Source organism: Bufo gargarizans, chromosome 4, assembly GCF_014858855.1.
Source record: "Bufo gargarizans isolate SCDJY-AF-19 chromosome 4, ASM1485885v1, whole genome shotgun sequence".
In the NCBI taxonomy this organism is placed as follows: domain Eukaryota; kingdom Metazoa; phylum Chordata; class Amphibia; order Anura; family Bufonidae; genus Bufo; species Bufo gargarizans.
The window spans coordinates 353,992,453-354,011,286 of NC_058083.1; the positions used below are offsets into that span (position 1 = coordinate 353,992,453).

Sequence of the window (18,834 nt, forward strand, 5' to 3'; positions counted from 1 at the left end):
AATAACATTTCATTGCTCCACATAATGATGGATACTGTCCAATCAGCTCTGCTTTCTATCCAGCTATGCATAACTGTGTGTGTTTATAGATTGTTATACCCTCCCAGCATGAAAGTACAGCACATTGCCACACTTCTATATAGTAGTTTAAAATCAGTTCCACACTTGGACTCCATTCACACGTCCGCAAATGGGTCCGCATCCGTTTTGAAAATTTGTGGAATGGGTGCGGACCCATTCATTCTCTATGGGGACGGAATGGAACACAGTGTGCTGTCCACATCCGCACTTGCGGAGCGCGGCCCCGATCTTCCGGTCCGCAGCTCCGCAAAAGATAGAACATGTCCTAGTCTTCTCCGCAGCTGCATTTCTATAGGGGGTGCCGGCCGGGTGTGTTGCAGACCCGCAAATTGCGGGTCCGCAACACACCACGGATGTGTGAATGGACCCTTAGTCTCCGAGGGAAATAAATTAGGATGGGTGCAGACTGGATTGTCCCCTACTTCAGTTGCTTTAGTCTCCCATTATTGACATTTTCTTTACTCCAGTCCACCCAAGTATATGAATATACATAGGTTCCTCTGTATGTATTTACAGCCCATTCGGAAACTCTTTAGACCCTTTCACTTCTTTCACATTTTGTTATGTTGCAGTTTTGTGCTAAAAGTTTCTCCATCACTCTTCACTTGATACCCTATGATGATAAAGTAAAAACAGAATGTTCAGAATCTTTGCTAATTTATTTAAGAAGAAAAACTAAAATATTGCATTAACATAAGTATTCAGACCATTATTCGGTATTTAAATGAAGCAAAGCTTACAGTCTTCTTGGGTATGATGTTACAAGGTTTTCACACCTGCATTTGGGTATTTCCTGCCATTCTTTTCTGAAGGTCCTGTGAGGGATACCACCCCTCGTGCCCACTTCACGTCAACTACGTCGAGCTCATGAGATGCGGTATGGTCACTGGTTACCAAGACGTGACGTTACACCCTCCCGGAGGAGCATGTAATGTCAGATTGGTACCGTTTACACCGACTCCTCCTGTACACACGGGCACAGAGAGGTAACAAGCTGAGGGTGCCTGGTCGCTGCCCCAGTGAAACAGCGCTTCCTCAGCCCAGAAAATCTGCCACCAGCTTCTCGTTTGATATAAGCCCGGTCCGCTAACAGGTTTATATAGGGTGAGAAACCAACCCACGGTAGCTTATAACTAGGCTGAAACAGATGTAGGGATTCGTGATCAAGATACAAGACAGCACAAGATTAATTATATATTTAATCACCTTAAGGGCACACTAGATAACACACAAAGAATATATACAGTGGTCTGAAGTTACTAATACAGGTAGTATGGTTCAAACAGGATTACACAGAGTACAAGTCAGTTACCGGGTAGATGAATGTTCCTTTGGGTTATGATGGTGTAATGGCAGTGATGTCAGCGGTCTTCTGGGCTGGCAGCCTAGGACCCACAAAACCCATTAGGGCCCATAGCTCCAGACCAGAAGGTCACAGGGAGATGGTTCTGGGACCAACAGACCCGCCTGGGTTCTGGCTACAATTAGAGTCCAAGCATGGTACCTTTGTTGGGTTTCTGTGGAGAAATATGTATATCTCCCTTCCCTGGCACCTGACCTCCAACATATGACCATGGGCATGTTCATTGTGGCCACCGGGACACAAATATGTATCCAGTTTGCGCCTGTGATGGCAGGGCGATTCATAATTCCTTATAAATCGCCGGTACCATGCTGATTGAATTGCCCAGATCCCTGCAGAAAGGTCTTTCCTGTTATATTAGCTGGGGTTCCTGGCCGACTGGAGGACGTGTAAACAAGTGGCTTGCTTGAAGCCAGGACCCTTGTGGAGTTCACTACCTCTGCTATCTGACTAGCCGAGGGTTGAAGTCGGAACTTATTTTGCTTGTACACTGACAAATTAAATGAAATGAAAATCATGGCTGCCATTAAACGATAATCTGTATTACTGACAGGTCCTTTCAAGCTCTATTATGTAGGATGGGGACAGTCAATGGACAGACATTTTTAGGTCTCTCCCAAGATCTTTGATTGGGTTCAAGTTGGCACTGTGGCTGGACCACTCAAGGTCATTCACAGAGTTGTTCCTAAGAAATTCCTGTGTTTTCTTGACTGTGTGCTTAGGGTCCTTGTCTTGTTGAAAGATAAATCTTTGGCACAGTCTGAGGTCCAGAGCACATGGGATCAGGCTTTTGTTAAGAATATCTCTGTACTTAGCACCATTCAGCTTTCCCACAACTGACCAGTCTCCCTGCTCCAGCCACTGCCCCCCCCCCCCAAATGCTTCACTTTAGGGGTGGTAGGGTGGTATTAGGCAGTGCCTTTAGTTTTAGTTTTGTTTTTTGCAAACGGTCATATGTCTTTTACTTGGGAGAGGCCTCTTTCTGGTCACTGGTTTATTTTCTGGAAGTGTCTCCCATATGCACACAGGATCTTTGGAGCTCAACCAGATTCACAATTGTGTTCTTGGTCACCTCTTGCCAAAGCCCATTTCCCATTGGGAGGTCCCCAGGAGAAATGTGAGGTCCCCAGCGTCATAGTAATGAGTCTGAATTCTTTATGTCCATGTCCATATTTTCCATTTCAATACATTTACAAACTTTTCTTAAATTCTGTTTTTCATTTTTTTTTTCTTAATAAAGATTGAGTGCAGATCAAAGCGGGAAACATTGCGCAAGGCCACAATATAACAATTTGAAAAATGAAGGGGTCTGAAGGCTATTTGAATGCACTGTATATGCCTAGGTCTGTGCATGCACAGTTGAAGTGATAAGGTTATATAGACAGTAAAAATAGACAAAGAATACACAATGGCACTCGAAACAATGTATTATCTGTGTTTATCTGGATTTTTTATTTTTTTTACTCTCAACTCAAACCTCCTCAGTGTGCTTGCAGTCCTCTTCCTAATGAGCATAAAACACCATTCTGATGTTGGCTGTATCACAACCTGGTTTTCATTCTCCTTTCAATGTAGCTGTCCTCTTCAGATTTTTAGATCTATGTGTAATGTAATCTTAGGGTGGCTCTGCCTCCAAGTGAATGGTGCCGGTGCTCGTATCGTGACTATTTGCCCTCTCAGTCACTAGTAACTAAATAAACAATATTTCTTAGATAGGCACTCTGACATCTAGAGTAGATGCAGCACACACAAATTTTAATCACAATGACACATACCTTTCAGAGACCGACCAAACAGTGAGTACCTCTGAAATATAATTGTGTGATATATGCCGTTAGATCGATACGATCCTCTAACCGTCTAAGATCTAATGATATAATTTTGAAATAAAAAGGCCTACTAATCGAAACTATATATAGTAAAGAACTGTTCCAATCAACTATTTTTCAAACTACCTCATCGATTATATAGTGGATGGACTACATAATGAAAAGGACTGAATAATAAGAGGATTTATCAATGAACTAAGCAATTATCTATACCAGGGTGGAGCAATTTTTATATGCATCGTATTTATACAGTAATTTATTAATTTCATATCTTACTCATCATTTTAACAGTTTTTACAGATTGTTGTTTTATTATTGTGATTAAAATTGTGTGTGCTGCATGTACTCTAGATGTCCGAGTGCCTATCTAAGAAATATTGTTTATTTTTAGATCTATGTTCGCATTTTGTAGTGTTCTGGGTATTTTCTTGAACACCACAAGTGCGAACATAGGTCTGAAGAGGACAAGCTATATTGAAAGAAGAAGAATAACCTGGATGTGATGCAGTCAACATCACACAGTGTTTAAGGCTCATCGGGAGTAGGACTGCAAGCGTGCTTGAGGAGCTTTGCGGTGTGAGTTTTAAAAAGAACACTTAACACATAATAAACAAAGATAATAAATTTGAAGACATTTTGCTTCAATTGAGTCCCTTCAATTTTATTTTTTAATAAGTTTATATATACATTCATTGCAACTAAACTTTACATATTTCCTGACATCGTAGTATTCCCTCTCTGGTCAGTTTGGATCACTACTGTACCTCAAGAATGTGAAAGAATACTGCAGACAATGATTTATTTCAGCTTTTATTTCTTGCATCACACTTCCAGTGGCTCAAAAGATAACATTCACCAAATTGACTGTGCCTTTAAATACCTTGGAAAATTCCAGAAAATTATTTCATGACTTTAGTAGCTTTTGACAGGCTAATTGGCATCATTTGAGTGAATTATACGTGTATCCGAGGCATTAAGACCTAGGTTCAAGGCCTACTTGTCTCTTTGCTTGACATTATGGGAAATAAAAAAAAAAACAATAACCAAAACCTGAGGGAAAAAAAATTGTAGACATCCACAAATCTGGTACATTATTGTGAGCAATTTCTAAATACCTAAATGTACTATTTTTCAATAATGATATCCAAGTTTAAATACCATCAGACTACACTCTTATCATATCGTTCAGGAAGGAGATGCGTTCTGTCTCCTAGAAATAACTGTACTGTACTTTGGTATATAAAAAAATACAATTAAATTCAAAATACAGTAAGGGATTAGGTAGCGGGGCTGTCGTCTCCTAGGTAGACAGGCACACCGAAGCAGTTACAGTCCACATGGAAGGAACTTCGTTTAACTGACCTCAGACAGTTTTATTGTCAGGTTGAGGTACAGAACATAAAATATAACAAACAAAAATCCTAAGCCTGTCCGGCTCTAACTATACAGCATGAAACCCCCCTGACCAAGTGCCGGCCTAATACCAAGCACCCAAACAAAATAGCAAAGTCCGTACCTCTTGAAGTGCTCTCACAGGCTCCATGCAGGTAACCTGTTCCCAGGCTGAGCGAGCTGTGTCTGCATTCTCAGCCTTATATCAGGCTAGCACACCTGAGGAGTAATTACTTGACAGGCCAAAACCCAGACTGTCCGGATGGAGTGGGGCCCACCCTTCTCCCCCACTCCAGCAACACAGGCCCTAAGAACAGGTTTTATGCAGACCCGAATTGCAGAGACCTCTCCTGAACATTTCCCTGGTTGCTTTTAAATGACAGAAGTGAGAAATCTTGGGCACACATAGACCTCGTCCACTACTTCTCCAGACACTCTGTCACAATACAAATCAAGATTGAGGGGCCTAGATGTATTTCTACAGTGTAATAATATTACTGGTTATAGTTATTAGATTTCTGGAGAAGGGCCGTTGATCCAGGGAGTTATTCTGATTGCCTGATTGGAGTTGGGAAGGAATTCTCCCCCCCTTCCTAAAATGAGGATAATTGGCTTACACCTCCCCTTTTTTTTTTTTGCCTTCCTCCTGGATCAACTTGCAGGATAACGGGCTGAACTGGATGGACTGATGTCTTTTTTTTTTCAGCCTTATAAACGATGTTACTATGTCTACAATGATGTATAATATGTAACATCTGGAGAGTGGGCTAATTATATCCAGGGTCAACTGTATTTTAAGGAATTTAACTTGAACAAATCATATTGTTATGGATATTTGAAATAACTGAAGAAAATAGAAGCTGTGTGGATTGTCGCTGCCAAAAAGACAAATTGAAACTTGAGGCTTAAATATTGGGGTGGGCATGTCCATGGTCTTGTCTCTAGGCAAGTGTGATTCATCACCGACATTAATAACATGGGACCGGAAGTCTATGACTGGTGTTGAGCGAATCGAGCTTTGGATCATACATCCGAAGTCGATTCGTTCGAACACTTCATTTTAATGCTGTCCGAACACCAGTCTCCGTACAGAATTAAAAGGTATTGTCTCTGTAGTGGCAATATTTGTTTCAGCCAGAGTTGCACGAGACTTCGGTGAATGAATATGGTATTCAATTCTGCATCTTTAAAAACATTTAAAATTAGCAATTCGAAATCAGGTATGGTACCACGGTACCAAACTAGATTTCAGATTCTTTTTCTTAAATGTTTCTAAAGACACTGGTTACGGAATTCATTTGCGTGACTTTGGCTGAAACAAATTTTGCCTCCATGAAGGCAATACATTTTAATTCTGTACGGGGACAGGTATCTAGACAGCATTGAAACAAAGTGTATGATCCGAAGCTCTATTCACTAAACACTATCGATGACAAATGGATATGACTACCAGACACCCCACCATGGTAACTAACTCTGTTGCATGCCCAATGGAAACCTGGATTTGACAGCAGTGAGATAATGGGAAATATTGGTAACTGCAATTTATATTTAAATCTGACTGCTCTTCATAGAATTAAAAGAACAGAACAGGACTTGGTTTGAACATGGGATCAGATGTTCTACTTGTTTGCCCACATGCAGGCCAAATGCACACAGCCTTTTTTCACGGCCGTGAGCGGTCCGTGGAACCGCGGCCTGGATTCCTGCTGAGAGCAGGAGCACACGGCGTCATTGGTTGCTATGACGCCGTGCGCTCCCTGCTGCCGCCACAGTACAGTAATACACTGGTATGATCTATACCAGTGTATTACTGTACTGTGGCGGCAGCAGGGAGCGCACGGCGTCATAGCAACCAATGACGCCGTGCGCTCCTGCTCTCAGCAGGAATCCAGGCTGCGGTTCCACGGACCGTTCACGGCCATGAAAAACGGGCGTGGGCATTCGGCCTAAATCTGTTTGACTTTATTTCAACCCTGAGCGGATAGTCAGATGGAGCATTTACTAGTGTAAACTTTATTATTCTGTAATCTCTGTATTACTTCAACAGATATTCCTCGAGATGTACATTTGCTGTGTGCCCCATACTGTGTATGCTTGAAGGTAACTTTCTGGAGTGCTTTGATGTCCTTGATTACTATTGGTATGAAATGGGTATATAAGAAGTTATTACATCAGGAGAGCAAGTGCCATGGCTGTGTGTCATGAACAGTGAAGAAATCCTATCATATCTTCCCCTATGCAGAATGAGGACTGTAACTGTGTCCACCATCCCCTACGGAGACTCTGCCCGGCAACAGATGAACAGCTGTACTTAAAGAGAACCTGTCACCTCTACTATGCTAACCTCACTGAGCGTTTCTAAATATTCATTGTGTTACCCTAAACATATAAATTACACTTTTAATTTCAGTTGCAGACTAATTCAATAAGTATTAAGCATTTTTGTACTTCCCGCCTTTTATGCAAATTACATACGAGTCATATCTTACTTGTGTGACCAGAGAAGAGTCAGATTTTCAAGCTCTGACTCATCTCTTATTTTGCATATGTAACAAATCGTTTTTTTGACACAATAAAAGCACACAGAGCTATGGGGACTGGGTATTGCGGATGTGCTAGCGGCCATCTAACAACCCATGTCCTCAGCTCTATACTCAAAATCCAAGTGACAGGTTCCCTTTAAGGTTGTTTACCTGTAAAGCATTATAAGCGCAATGGAATATGATAATGTCATGTGACCTGCCATGAGAGAGGGGGGATTCAAAACTGTTGTTAGCCCTCACATCTTGGGGAGGGGGATATGAAAACAGTTTTACCTCAATAAATCAGTTTATGTTCTGAGTTCACATGACCCAGAGGTGTGTGGCGTCTTCTCTGATGAAAAGGGGACATTAGGATCGCTTGGTTCTGGATGTCTGACTGGCATGATCTTGGGACAGTACGGAGCTACTCATTTGGGTTATAAGGGCCCCGTTACAGCAGCTTTGAAAGAACCTCAAGTTTTTTATTTTTTATTTTATTTCTTTAGGATAATTTTGTATTGCTTGATATAGCTTAGTATGGTATATATTGTGGTTTGGTTTCTGAAAGCCAAGATCTAGAAGTTACTTGATTTGTAAATGGTAATATAGCCACCAGCCATGAAGATGTGTCTTGGCTTTGTGTCTTGGCAACGCCAATAACATCCCTCAGTTGTGCATTAGTGTCCCTTAAGCAATCTAAAACCTAATCTCAAACGTAAATGTGCGTTGCTTTGGATAATTTTCCCCTGGTATATCTGTTACTCAGTGGATTGCTCCAGCCTCTGGTGAGAATTGACATTGTTGGCCACTAATTATTCTTCTCCTCTGAAGTGATGTTGGCTACCAATTCCCATAAGAAACTGCAATTTATATATTTCTTTTGCTTCCTCATTAGTTGATTACGACAGTTGATGACGCATTAAACATTGATTAAATATTTTTTGCCGGTTGACTTAACAATATTGAATGGATAATGAATACAAACAAACAATATGTACCATTTTTTATTTACTTATTTTTAGGGTTGGTAGTTACAACTTAATGGACCTTGGTAAATGTGCCTTCACTAATTTTATTGACCAATGTTTGCAATATATTTTTATTTAAGGGGGAAAAAAAAACTGAAAATGAAAAATCTGATTTGGCCATCGATTATACCAAACCTCACCTAAAGTTAAAGGGGGTGTCTCACTTCAATTACTTGCATTTATCATGTAGAGAAAGACTGCTATAGGCCTATGCACACTCCCATTGTCCCACCCGCAACAGAGATGAGCGAATTTCCTAAAATTCATAGATTCTATCTACCGTATTTGGCTGTCAGATTAAATTTGAATAAATTTGACCTGAATCGAAAGTATATCCAACCCTTTTCAAGCTCTCTAAATCCAAGATTGAATTCGTAATGCCAGAGTTCAAGCAACATATATGGCTATGGGTAAATGGGTGGTAGCTAAGAAGCTGGTGGTTATATACAAATGGTGATTTATTTATCTTATTTTTTTAATATTGGCCGGGAGCGGTAGCAACAGGTTTGGTGCTAGTTTAAAGAAAATATATGCAGCTTATCTTCCTGGGAATTGAAGATATAATGACTTTTACAAAAGTCATAAAAAAATATCCTTTTCTTAGAAGCAGTTTTAGGTTTGTTATATTGTGCTCGGTAAGGTTCCCAGCAGCAGAACGATATCGAACATACTGGACAAGGCATGAGATGTGCAGCTGTGTAGGGGTAGTAGTAGCAGTAGCATATGGTTGTTTTTTATGTCCACACGTTCTTTTATGGATGACTGATGGTGGAGCCGAGGTGGAGTAGTCAGAGCAGGAGAAAATGTATCTAATGGTGTTGACCATGATGATTAAAACCACGACCATGTACTAATTATGGATCTGGCCTAGCTACTTTAATGAAGACTAGAAGGAGAACAGTGTTGCTTATATTGTTGGCCAGTTTGATTTCCCACGTGCGCATGTCATGCTACTTCATGTGCTAAAGGAAAGCTTTAGTACATTTGTGCCTGAGCATCCACGTCTTGTTCTCTGCCTCCACACCGATATGGTTTTCTTGGCTGGCAATGTACAGAAAAATTCCTGTGTGAGAAATTCCTACACAGAGCCACCGCGAGCAATGTTTGCAAAATTTCTGCCTTTGTCTTCTGAGCTCACCATATCTCTGACTGCTTTTGAACCTACACTAACAGCAGGTTCATATACAGTATATTATATTATATATACAACACGCGTAGCAAACAAAATATGGCAATATGTGCTGCTGTTTGTATGTAGCTTTATGGATGTGCACCTGGGGCCTTTCAGAAGTCCAAGTACTCTGCATGCTGCAAGGATGACCCTGCTTAGGATAGGTTATCAATATCAGATCTACAGGCGTCCGACACCTGCGACCCCTTCCGCTTTGCTGTTACATCAATCATCACATCATACATCAATCATGTGGCCTATTTTTAGCTTGGCTCCATTCAAGTGAACGGGCCTGAGCTGCAACACTAAGCAAGTGTAGCGGATCACTGAAACAGCTGATCAGCAGTAGTACCAGCCCTGGGACTGTCCTCTGTCGATGTGATAATGATGACCTATCCTAAGTTCACTCTTTTTGCCTTTTCTGGACGGTATGCAGCATGCTGCAGTTTTATCTCCGTCCAGAATTCCGGAACACTTGCCGGAATGCCATTTTTATTCCCATTGAAATGCATTAATGCCGACCCCAAGTGTTTCGGCAAAGCTGATCCGTGAAAAAAAATAATAATGCAGGATCTGTTTTTCCGAATGACACCAGAGAGACGGATCCGGCATTTCAATGCGTTTGTCAGACGGATCAGGATTCTGCCATCAGTTTGCATACACTTTGATGGATCCGGCAGGCAGTGTCGGCGACTGAACTGCTTTCCGGAATCCTCTGCCGCAAGTGTGAAAATATCCTAGAGGGGTTATCCATAAAAATATATTTATGATTTATTCTAAGGATGGATCATGATTAGCTGATGTGATAATGATGATGTAACCTGAGTCATCATTATCTTTAAATTCACCGAGGGCAGACTTGAGCCACTCTGTTCACCCTTACTTCTTTACCTTTCTCTTTTCAAGAAAGTAGAGACTCAGTCAAAAATGTTTGTGCAACAATTTGGGACTTTTATATACCAGAAAACCCATTGCTTTGGTTTTAACAGTAAATTTCATGCTCACAGAATCCCTTTAAAGAAGTACTAGAATTTCTAACACTACAACCTGTCCACATATATGATTTATATCTAGTTAAATTTACACTACATATAAAGTATCTGGCAGAACAGTTTATGCCTGTCACTAGGGATGAGAGAATCGACTTCGGATGATTCATTTGAATACTGTACAGAGCGAGCGCTCCACACAGTATTAGAATGTATTGGCTCCGATGAGCCGAAGGTATTACTTTGCAAAGTCTCATGAGACTTCGGGTAATAACTTCATAAATTAATTTCTACTGTAAAAACTATGTACCGAACTCTGGTTCGAATCCACTTGGTACCTTGGAACCGAACCTGAGTTCGGCCTGTGCAGTAATCTGTCTGGTCTCCCAGGTGTTCTGTGATAAAACCCATTACTTTAAGTGTATATTGAGCTGGCCATATTCAGGTTTCTCTGCTGAATCCTTTGTTGGGATCGATCGGCCAACCATCAGATGTGTATGGGGCCTCCTGAGTGTTCCCTGATGGAAGATGTCGGGGGAGTAATGATTAGACATGTTGGCTTTCAGTTGCCTATTTTCGGGGGGATAAACCGCAACCAGAAGAGCATCTTCCTACCCATCCACCTACTGAGAACACATGCATGCTTAGCCCTAGTTCAGACTGGACATGTAAGGTTTTTTATTTCAAGTTGTTTACTGATGGCACTTTCTCACCAGATACGAATGAATAAAGAAGCTGTCACTGCTACATTTTTTTGTCCTAACTTTGTATTTCTTAAATTTTGTTTTACAGAAATGACCCACACAGAAGTCAGCAGGGTAAGCAGTTTATTTTATTTTTTTGGCAAGTGTATATAACAAGTGAAGGACGGCTCTCCTCTAACCCAGGATGGCAAGGTGCACCAATCGGATGTCGTACCCTAGTCACCAGAAGACAATAGTAATATGGAAAGGATAGGCACTCTTATAACTGGTCCACGGAGTAAGCAAAGCGATATACCTTTAATTATAACAGTACATAGATATATACAAATAATCACTATAATATGACCTTTTTTTATCAGGTCCAATACCTCCACGCCAGACGCGTTTCGAAAGTTAGCTTCCTTCTTCCTCTTCGAGAGCCACTGAGGAAGAAGGAAGCTAACCTTCGAAACGCGTCTGGCGTGGAGGTATTGGACCTGATAAAAAACCGGCTAGTTTTCAACAATGATAGTCTAAAATCATCTGCTGGACTAAGAATGCGCTTTCTAAGGACAAATGAATTACGGCCTTTTTGGACACAGTGCAGCGATCAACGGGCGAGATTGAATCACCTTTGCTGATTAAGACAGGTGGGACACCGATCCGAATTAAGGAAATCCATTGTGAACTTGTAGCGTGTTACAGCAACTGCTCTCATTCACAGCCGGATCTGTACACTTACAAGACCAGTTTGCACAGTACTTCTGCTCAGCAGTAAGGCAGCTCTTCAATATACTGCCGAGAAATTAATCGTATCCTGAACCTACACCACGTGGGACGCCACGGTGGGAATAGCAGGACTATACGTGAGTAACCAATCAAATACTGCTGCACCTCTGTGTACTGTAATATAATCATCCTATTGTATTCTACTGCACTGATGTCTTCGAATCCAAAATTAGCCTAACTAGACACCTGTTGGACTGCAAATTTGCGAATTATAGTACATCCCTAGGAATCGGGTGGATCGAACACTGAAATTTAAAGTCGATTCCCAGGAGATCACAATTATATATTTTCCAGGAGATCTGTTATAATATCACAGAAAGATCGACCTTTAGAAATAAAACCATTAGTAAGACAAACTGCCTACCTATTGCCGAGTCTCCAGAGACACTATATGTTTTTACACGGACAATGAACACTATAATGATTTGAACAATGTTATAACCATTTACTTATTTTCACTTTAGTGCACTATCACCGGTATTATACCTTTATTAATATTTATTATTCTGTTAACACCTGGGATTTACACATAAACACCTTGAATTTATTTGTTGAGAATTTATTTATTTATTTGTGGAGAGCCACTCTGTATCGGGCATTGCTATAATCAATAGAGGATAGGCAGTCCGCCAGCTCAATTGCAGTCTGGACAGATCCTTTTTTACATTTAGTATTCTTATCCATAGTTGTATCGATTGGCTATATCAGTGGACCGATATTCTATGATCTTTTGTTTGATATTTTAGTATATTTTATTTTATTTAACCTTCTGAGGGTTTAGCTCTGTTTAGGTCATATTATAGTGATTATTTGTATATATCTATGTACTGTTATAATTAAAGTTATATCGCTTTGCTTACTCCGTGGACCAGTTATAAGAGTGCCCATCCTTTCCATATTACTATTTTATTTTTTTATTCCAGAACATAACGTTATTTTCGCTCGTGCACAACTGAGCTGTGGTGGAGGAAAATCTGCATCATTTCCACGAATGTACCCCATAGTGCGCATTTCAGTGGCAAAAGTATCTAAAACATAAACTGTCTGTGTTGCCCAAAGTGCCCATAGCATGTGATATCTTTATAGAGCAGGTTGTTACAGATGCAGCAGTACCTAATATGTCATTTGTTTTAAAAAAAATTTATGTAGGGGCTTATTTTTGGTGGGTTGAGGTGATTGCTTGGGGTACATACCACTTTTTGATCGCTTGGTATTAGACTTTTTGTGAGGCAAGGTGACCAAATATTGCTGTTTTTATACAGTTTTTATATTTGTTTTGCAGCATTCACCTGACTGGGTGTATTTTTATAGGGCTGGTCGATACGGACTTTTCCTAGTTATTACACTTTTACATCTCTTTATTAACCCCTTAAGGGCCGGGCTCATTTTCACCTTCAGGACCAGGTAATTTTTTGCAAATCTGACCAGTGCCACTTTATGTGGTGATAACTTAAAAACACTATGGGCCAGATTTATCATTAGCTCTAAGTCAGAATAATGGAGTGAAAAAGTCGCAAATTTTTGCGCAATCACTAAAACTGCGCAAAAATGTGCGACTTTTTTCTGCTCTGCACTATGCTCGCCAGTTTTCTGAAAGTGGGCGTATTTTCTTATGTAAATTAATCTCTAGACAAATTTACTATTGAGACGATTTAAAAAGTCGCAAATAAGTCGCGAAGAACTGCGCAATTTCACTCCAGTGAGGACCATGCTTATCTTATGAGACTTTTTAATAGAACATGCGACTTTTTTGTAAAGACGTGCGACTTTTTCGTAAAGATGTGCGACTTTTGTAAAGCTGCTTACTGACGGATAAACTGCTACTGTCAAACCACATTTATTACAGTCTTAAAGGGTCGTTCATAAATCTGACTTAGCTAAAACTGACTTTAGCCATATGTGAAAGTGGAGTGAGCTGTCAGAGTCATGATAAATCTGGCCCTTTGACTTATCCAGGCCATTCTGAGATTGTTTTTTCATCACATATTGTACTTCATGACACTAGTAAAACTGAGTAAAAAAAAAAAACATTTTTATTTATAAAAAAATACAAAATTTGCCAAAAATTTGGAAAAATTTGCTAATTTCCAAGTTTCAATTTCTCTACCTCCATAATACATATTAATACCTACAAAATACCTAGTTATTACTTTACATTTCCAATATGTCTTCTTCATGTTAGGATCATTTTGGGAATGACATTTTATTTTTGGGGGACGTTACAAGGCTTAGAAGTTTAGAAGTAAATCTTAAAATTTATCAGAAACCAACTTTTTAAGGACCAGTTCAGGTCTGAAGTCACTTTGTGAAGCTTACATGATGGAAACCACTCAAAAATGACCCCATTCTAGAAACTACACCCCTCAAGGTATTCAAAGCTAATTTTATAAACGTTGTTAACGCTTTAGGTGTTCTACAAGAATTAATGGAAAATAGAGATACAATTTCACTTTTTTGGCAGATTTTCCATTTTTTTATTTTTTCCCCGTTACAAAGCAAGGGTTAACAGCCAAACAAAACTCATTATTTATGACCCTGATTCTGTAGTTCAGAAACACCCTATATGTGGCCGTAAACTGCTGTACGGGCACACGGCAGGGCGCAGAAGGAAAGGAATGCCATACGTTTTTTGGAAGGCAGATTTTGCTAGACTGTTTTTTTTGACACAGTGTCCCATTTGAAGCCCCCCTGATGCCCCCCTAGAGTAGAAACTCCAAAAAAGTGACCCCATTTTAGAAACTACGATAGGGTGGAAGTTTTGTTGGTACTAGTTTAGGGTACATATGATTTTTGGTTGCTCTATATTACACTTTTTGTGAGGCAAGGAAACAAGAAATAGATTTTTGACACAGTTTTTTTTGTTTACAACATTCATCTGACAGGTTAGATCATGTGGTAATTTTATAGAGCAGGTTGTCATGGACGTGGCGATACCTAATATGTATACTTTTTTATTTATTTATGTAAGTTTTACACAATGATTTGATTTTTGAAACAAAAAAAAATCATGTTTTAGTTTTTCCATAGTCTAAGAGCCATAGTTTTTTCAGTTTTTCGGCGATTATCTTGGGTAGGGTATGATTTTTGCGGGATGAGATGAGATACAGGTCGTATGATTGGCACTTTTTGATCGCTTGCTATTACACTTTTTGTGATGTAAGGTGACCAAAAATGGTTTATTTAGCACAGTTTTTATTTTTTACGGTGTTCATCTGAGGGGTTAGGTCATGTGATAATTTTAGCCGGTCGATACGGACGCGGCGATACCTAATATGTATACTTTTCATTTATTTATGTATGTTTTACACAATAATATCATTTTTGAAATCATGTTTTAGTGTCACTATATTCTGAGAGCCATAGTGTTTTCAGTTTTTGGACGATTGTCTCAGGTAGGGGCTCATTTTTTGCGGGATGAGGTGACGGTTAGATTGGTACTATTTTGGTGGGTATACGCCTTTTTGATGGCTTGCTGTTGTGCTTTTTGTGATGTAAGGTGTTCTGAGGGGTTAGGTCATGTGATATGTTTATAGAGCTGGTCAATACGGACGCGACGATACCTAATATATCTATATGTCTTTTCCCTATTTTTTTCTTTCAATTTTTTTTACTTTAGTTTTTTAAAAGGACGCATATTTTTTTTTTTTTACTTGAAACTTTTAATTTTTTTTGCAAAACTTTCATTTTATGGACTTTTTTTTTTCACTTTATTTTTTGTCCCACTATGGGACAGGGTCTGATCCTTGTTTCAATACAGCACAATACATCTGTATTGTGCTGTATTGAACTGTTAGTGTCTTACACTGTAATACGCTAACAGTTGCCTAGGAGACCCAGCCTGGGGGGCTGGGCCTCTTAGGCTTCCGTACATGACAGGCTCCAAGGCCACAACAGCGCGGGGACCCGATGTATGAGGTGAGGGAGAGCAAAACTCCCATATGCCGCGGTCAGCGCTGACCGTGGCATATGAGGATTTAATATGGCTTAAAGGGGATTATATAAAACCTCACTTTAAGGCCTCATGTCCGCATCCGAGCCGCAGTTTTTGCAGACCCATTCACTTAAATGCTGTAGAAAAAAAACTGTTGAAAGGTTTCCATAGCCTTTGATATGGTGAAAAGAAAAAATGGAGTTGCTTTGTTTTCATCCCCAAAAACAAAAACAAATAAAGTAGTCCAAAATGCTTCTGTTACAAAATGACTTATCACACACAAAAATAATAGACAAAATAAATCTGATATATTGACTGAAAAATAAAATTAAAAATATGGCTCTTGGAATGTGCAGAAACACTCGGGGCTTATTTTAATCCTTCAGATTTTGCACACGGCAATGCTTTTGTCTTCTGGCATTGTGGAGAAAAATTGCCAGACGGGGGAACGCCCCTCTGTCTTCTGTTTATGATTAGCCAGAGACAGGCAAACCATAGCAACGGTCTTTTAACTCCTTCAGGACCCTGACATTTTTCACCTTAACCACCTCCCGACCGCATAACGCACGGATGCGTCCGGGAGGTGGTTGATTTACTCCTCCTGGACGCATCCATGCGTCATCTCGCGAGACGCGAGATTTCGGTCACAGCCGGCCCGCGCATGCACATCGCGGGCCGGCAAAAGTTCAAGGAGCATTTCGTCAGCAACCTGTCAGCCAATGATCGCGGCTGGCAGGTTGCTGATTTTAAAAAAAAACAATGACAAGCCAGATAGCAGATCATATTTGTAAATATGATCTGTTATATGGCTGCCCTGCTCCTCTGCTGGTCCTTTTCATCGGTTGGATCCAGCAGAGGAGCAGGCTACACAGTGAGTACACCAAACACCACATACTAGCCCCAGATCACCCCCCTGAACCCCAATTAACCCTTTGATCACCCCTTTGATCGCCCCTGTCAATCACTAGTGAAAGGAAAAAAGTGATCAGTGCAAACTGTCACTTTTTTTTTTCACTTGTATTGACCGTTAGGTTTTAGGTATAGTTTAGGCCCCTTGGTTAGGTAGTTTAGGGATCAGTTAGCGCCCAGCCCACCGCACCGCAGTCCGTTATTCGCTGATTAGCGTATCGGTAATCAGCATTTGTACTTTTATAGTATCTGGAAGTGATCAAAACTGATCACGGTCAGATCTATAATTGTATTAGTGTCACTTTAGTTCGCCCTCCACCCAAAACGCAGTGTTTGCCCGATCAGGCCTGATCGGTCGCCCACACATGCGTTCAACCACGCCTGCCCCACCGCAGTGACAAAAAATAATTTTTTTTGATCACTGCACATTCACTTTACACGCGCTGCGGCGATAAAAAAATCTGTTTTGATTTTTTTTTTATTAACCGCAGCGGCCTCCGGTACTTCGCTAGCCTCCCATTTGTAAGACAGGCTTGATTTTTTTTCTTGGGTAGTCTCAGGGAATACCCCTAAATTTAGTTGCCCAAATGTCAAACAGGGGGTATTCTTCTGAAGAGGCCTACAGGCTTCTGACCCAGTCGGATGAGGAATGGGAACCCTCATCTGATGAATCTAGCGGGTCAGAATACAAACCTGTAGAAAGCAGTGGCTCTTTGACCCAAAGTTCGGACGAGGAGGCTGAGGTCCCTGATAGCACCAGGCGTACCCGGCCCTGTGTCGCTAGACCGCAGGTTGCGCAGGATCCGCTTCAAGAGCAGCAGAGTGGGGCTGGTGCTGTCGGATTACGTGGTGAGGCATACACCAGCAGCGCAGCCCTTCCTGGACCTAGTACCAGCACTGCCGTAGAACATGGTGAAGTAGCGAGCACCAGAAGGGCAGTTGAAGCTGGTACTGTGGCACGTGCAGTAGTGACCCCGTCGCAGCCACCGCAAAGACGTGCCCGTAGAGCCCCTAGAATCACTGAGGTGCTGGCAAACCCTGATTGGCAGTCCCCAACTTCAGCCGCACCTTTAGTTCCCCCTTTCACCGCCCAGTCTGGAGTTCGGGTTGAGACAGCTCAGATCAGTTCGGCCCTGGGATTTTTTGAGCTGTTCTTGACTGCGGACCTCTTAGACTTAGTTGTGGCAGAAACAAATTGGTATGCCACACAATTTATAACCGCTAACCCGGGAAGCTTTTATGCCCAGCCTTTCCGGTGGAAACCAGTCCAAGTTTCCGAAATTAAATTTTTTTGGGGCCTTCTCCTCAACATGGGTCTAACTAAAAAGCATGAATTGCGGTCATATTGGTCCACGAACCCAATTCATCACATGCCCATGTTCTCTGCTGCTATGTCCAGGACACGATTTGAGACCATCCTGCGTTTCCTGCACTTTAGCGACAACACCGCCTCCCGTCCCAGAGGCCACCCTGCTTTTGACCAGCTCCACAAAATTCGGCCCCTCATAGACCATTTCAACCTGAAATTTGCAGATTTGTATACCCCAGAGCAAAACATCTGCGTAGACGAGTCCCTGATACATTTTACCGGGCGCCTTGGCTTCAAACAATACACCCCAAGCAAGCGCGCCCGGTATGGGGTCAAATTGTATAAGCTCTGTGAAAGGGCCACAGGCTATACCCACAAATTTCATGTCTATGAGGGAAAAGATCAGACCCTGGAGCTGGTCGGTTGCCCTGACTACCTGGGGAGCAGTGGGAAGATAGCCTGGGATTTGGTGTCACCCTTATTCGGCAAGGGGTACCATCTTTATGTGGACAATTTCTACACAAGTGTGGCCCTCTTTAGGTATTTGTTTCTAGAACGGATTGGCGCCTGTACTACTTCTCACACATTTGGGCCCCTGGAATGCCAGGGCAGTATAACTACGCCACAAGTGACCCCATTTTGGAAAGAAGACACCTCAAGGTATTCCGTGAGGGGCATGGCGAGTCCCTAGAATTTTTTATTTTTTGTCCCAAATGTGTGAGAAGTACTTTGCAATCAAAATCTGTAAAAAATGACCGGTGAAATCCGAAAGGTGCACTTTGGAATATGTGCCCCTTTGCCCACCTAGGCTGCAAAAAAGTGTCACACATCTGGT

At 41.2% G+C, this 18,834-nt stretch overlaps 1 protein-coding gene across 3 annotated transcripts in view; it reads left to right on the forward strand.

The window, feature by feature from the left end:
- Positions 1-18,834, forward strand: part of PDE10A (phosphodiesterase 10A) — a 333,722-nt gene that overhangs the window by 119,859 nt on the left and 195,029 nt on the right. For all 3 annotated transcript variants that reach the window (XM_044292077.1, XM_044292079.1, XM_044292078.1), the window contains exon 3: positions 11,171-11,196. In XM_044292077.1, the coding sequence (XP_044148012.1) occupies positions 11,171-11,196 (26 nt within the window). The remainder of the gene's footprint in view (positions 1-11,170; positions 11,197-18,834) is intronic.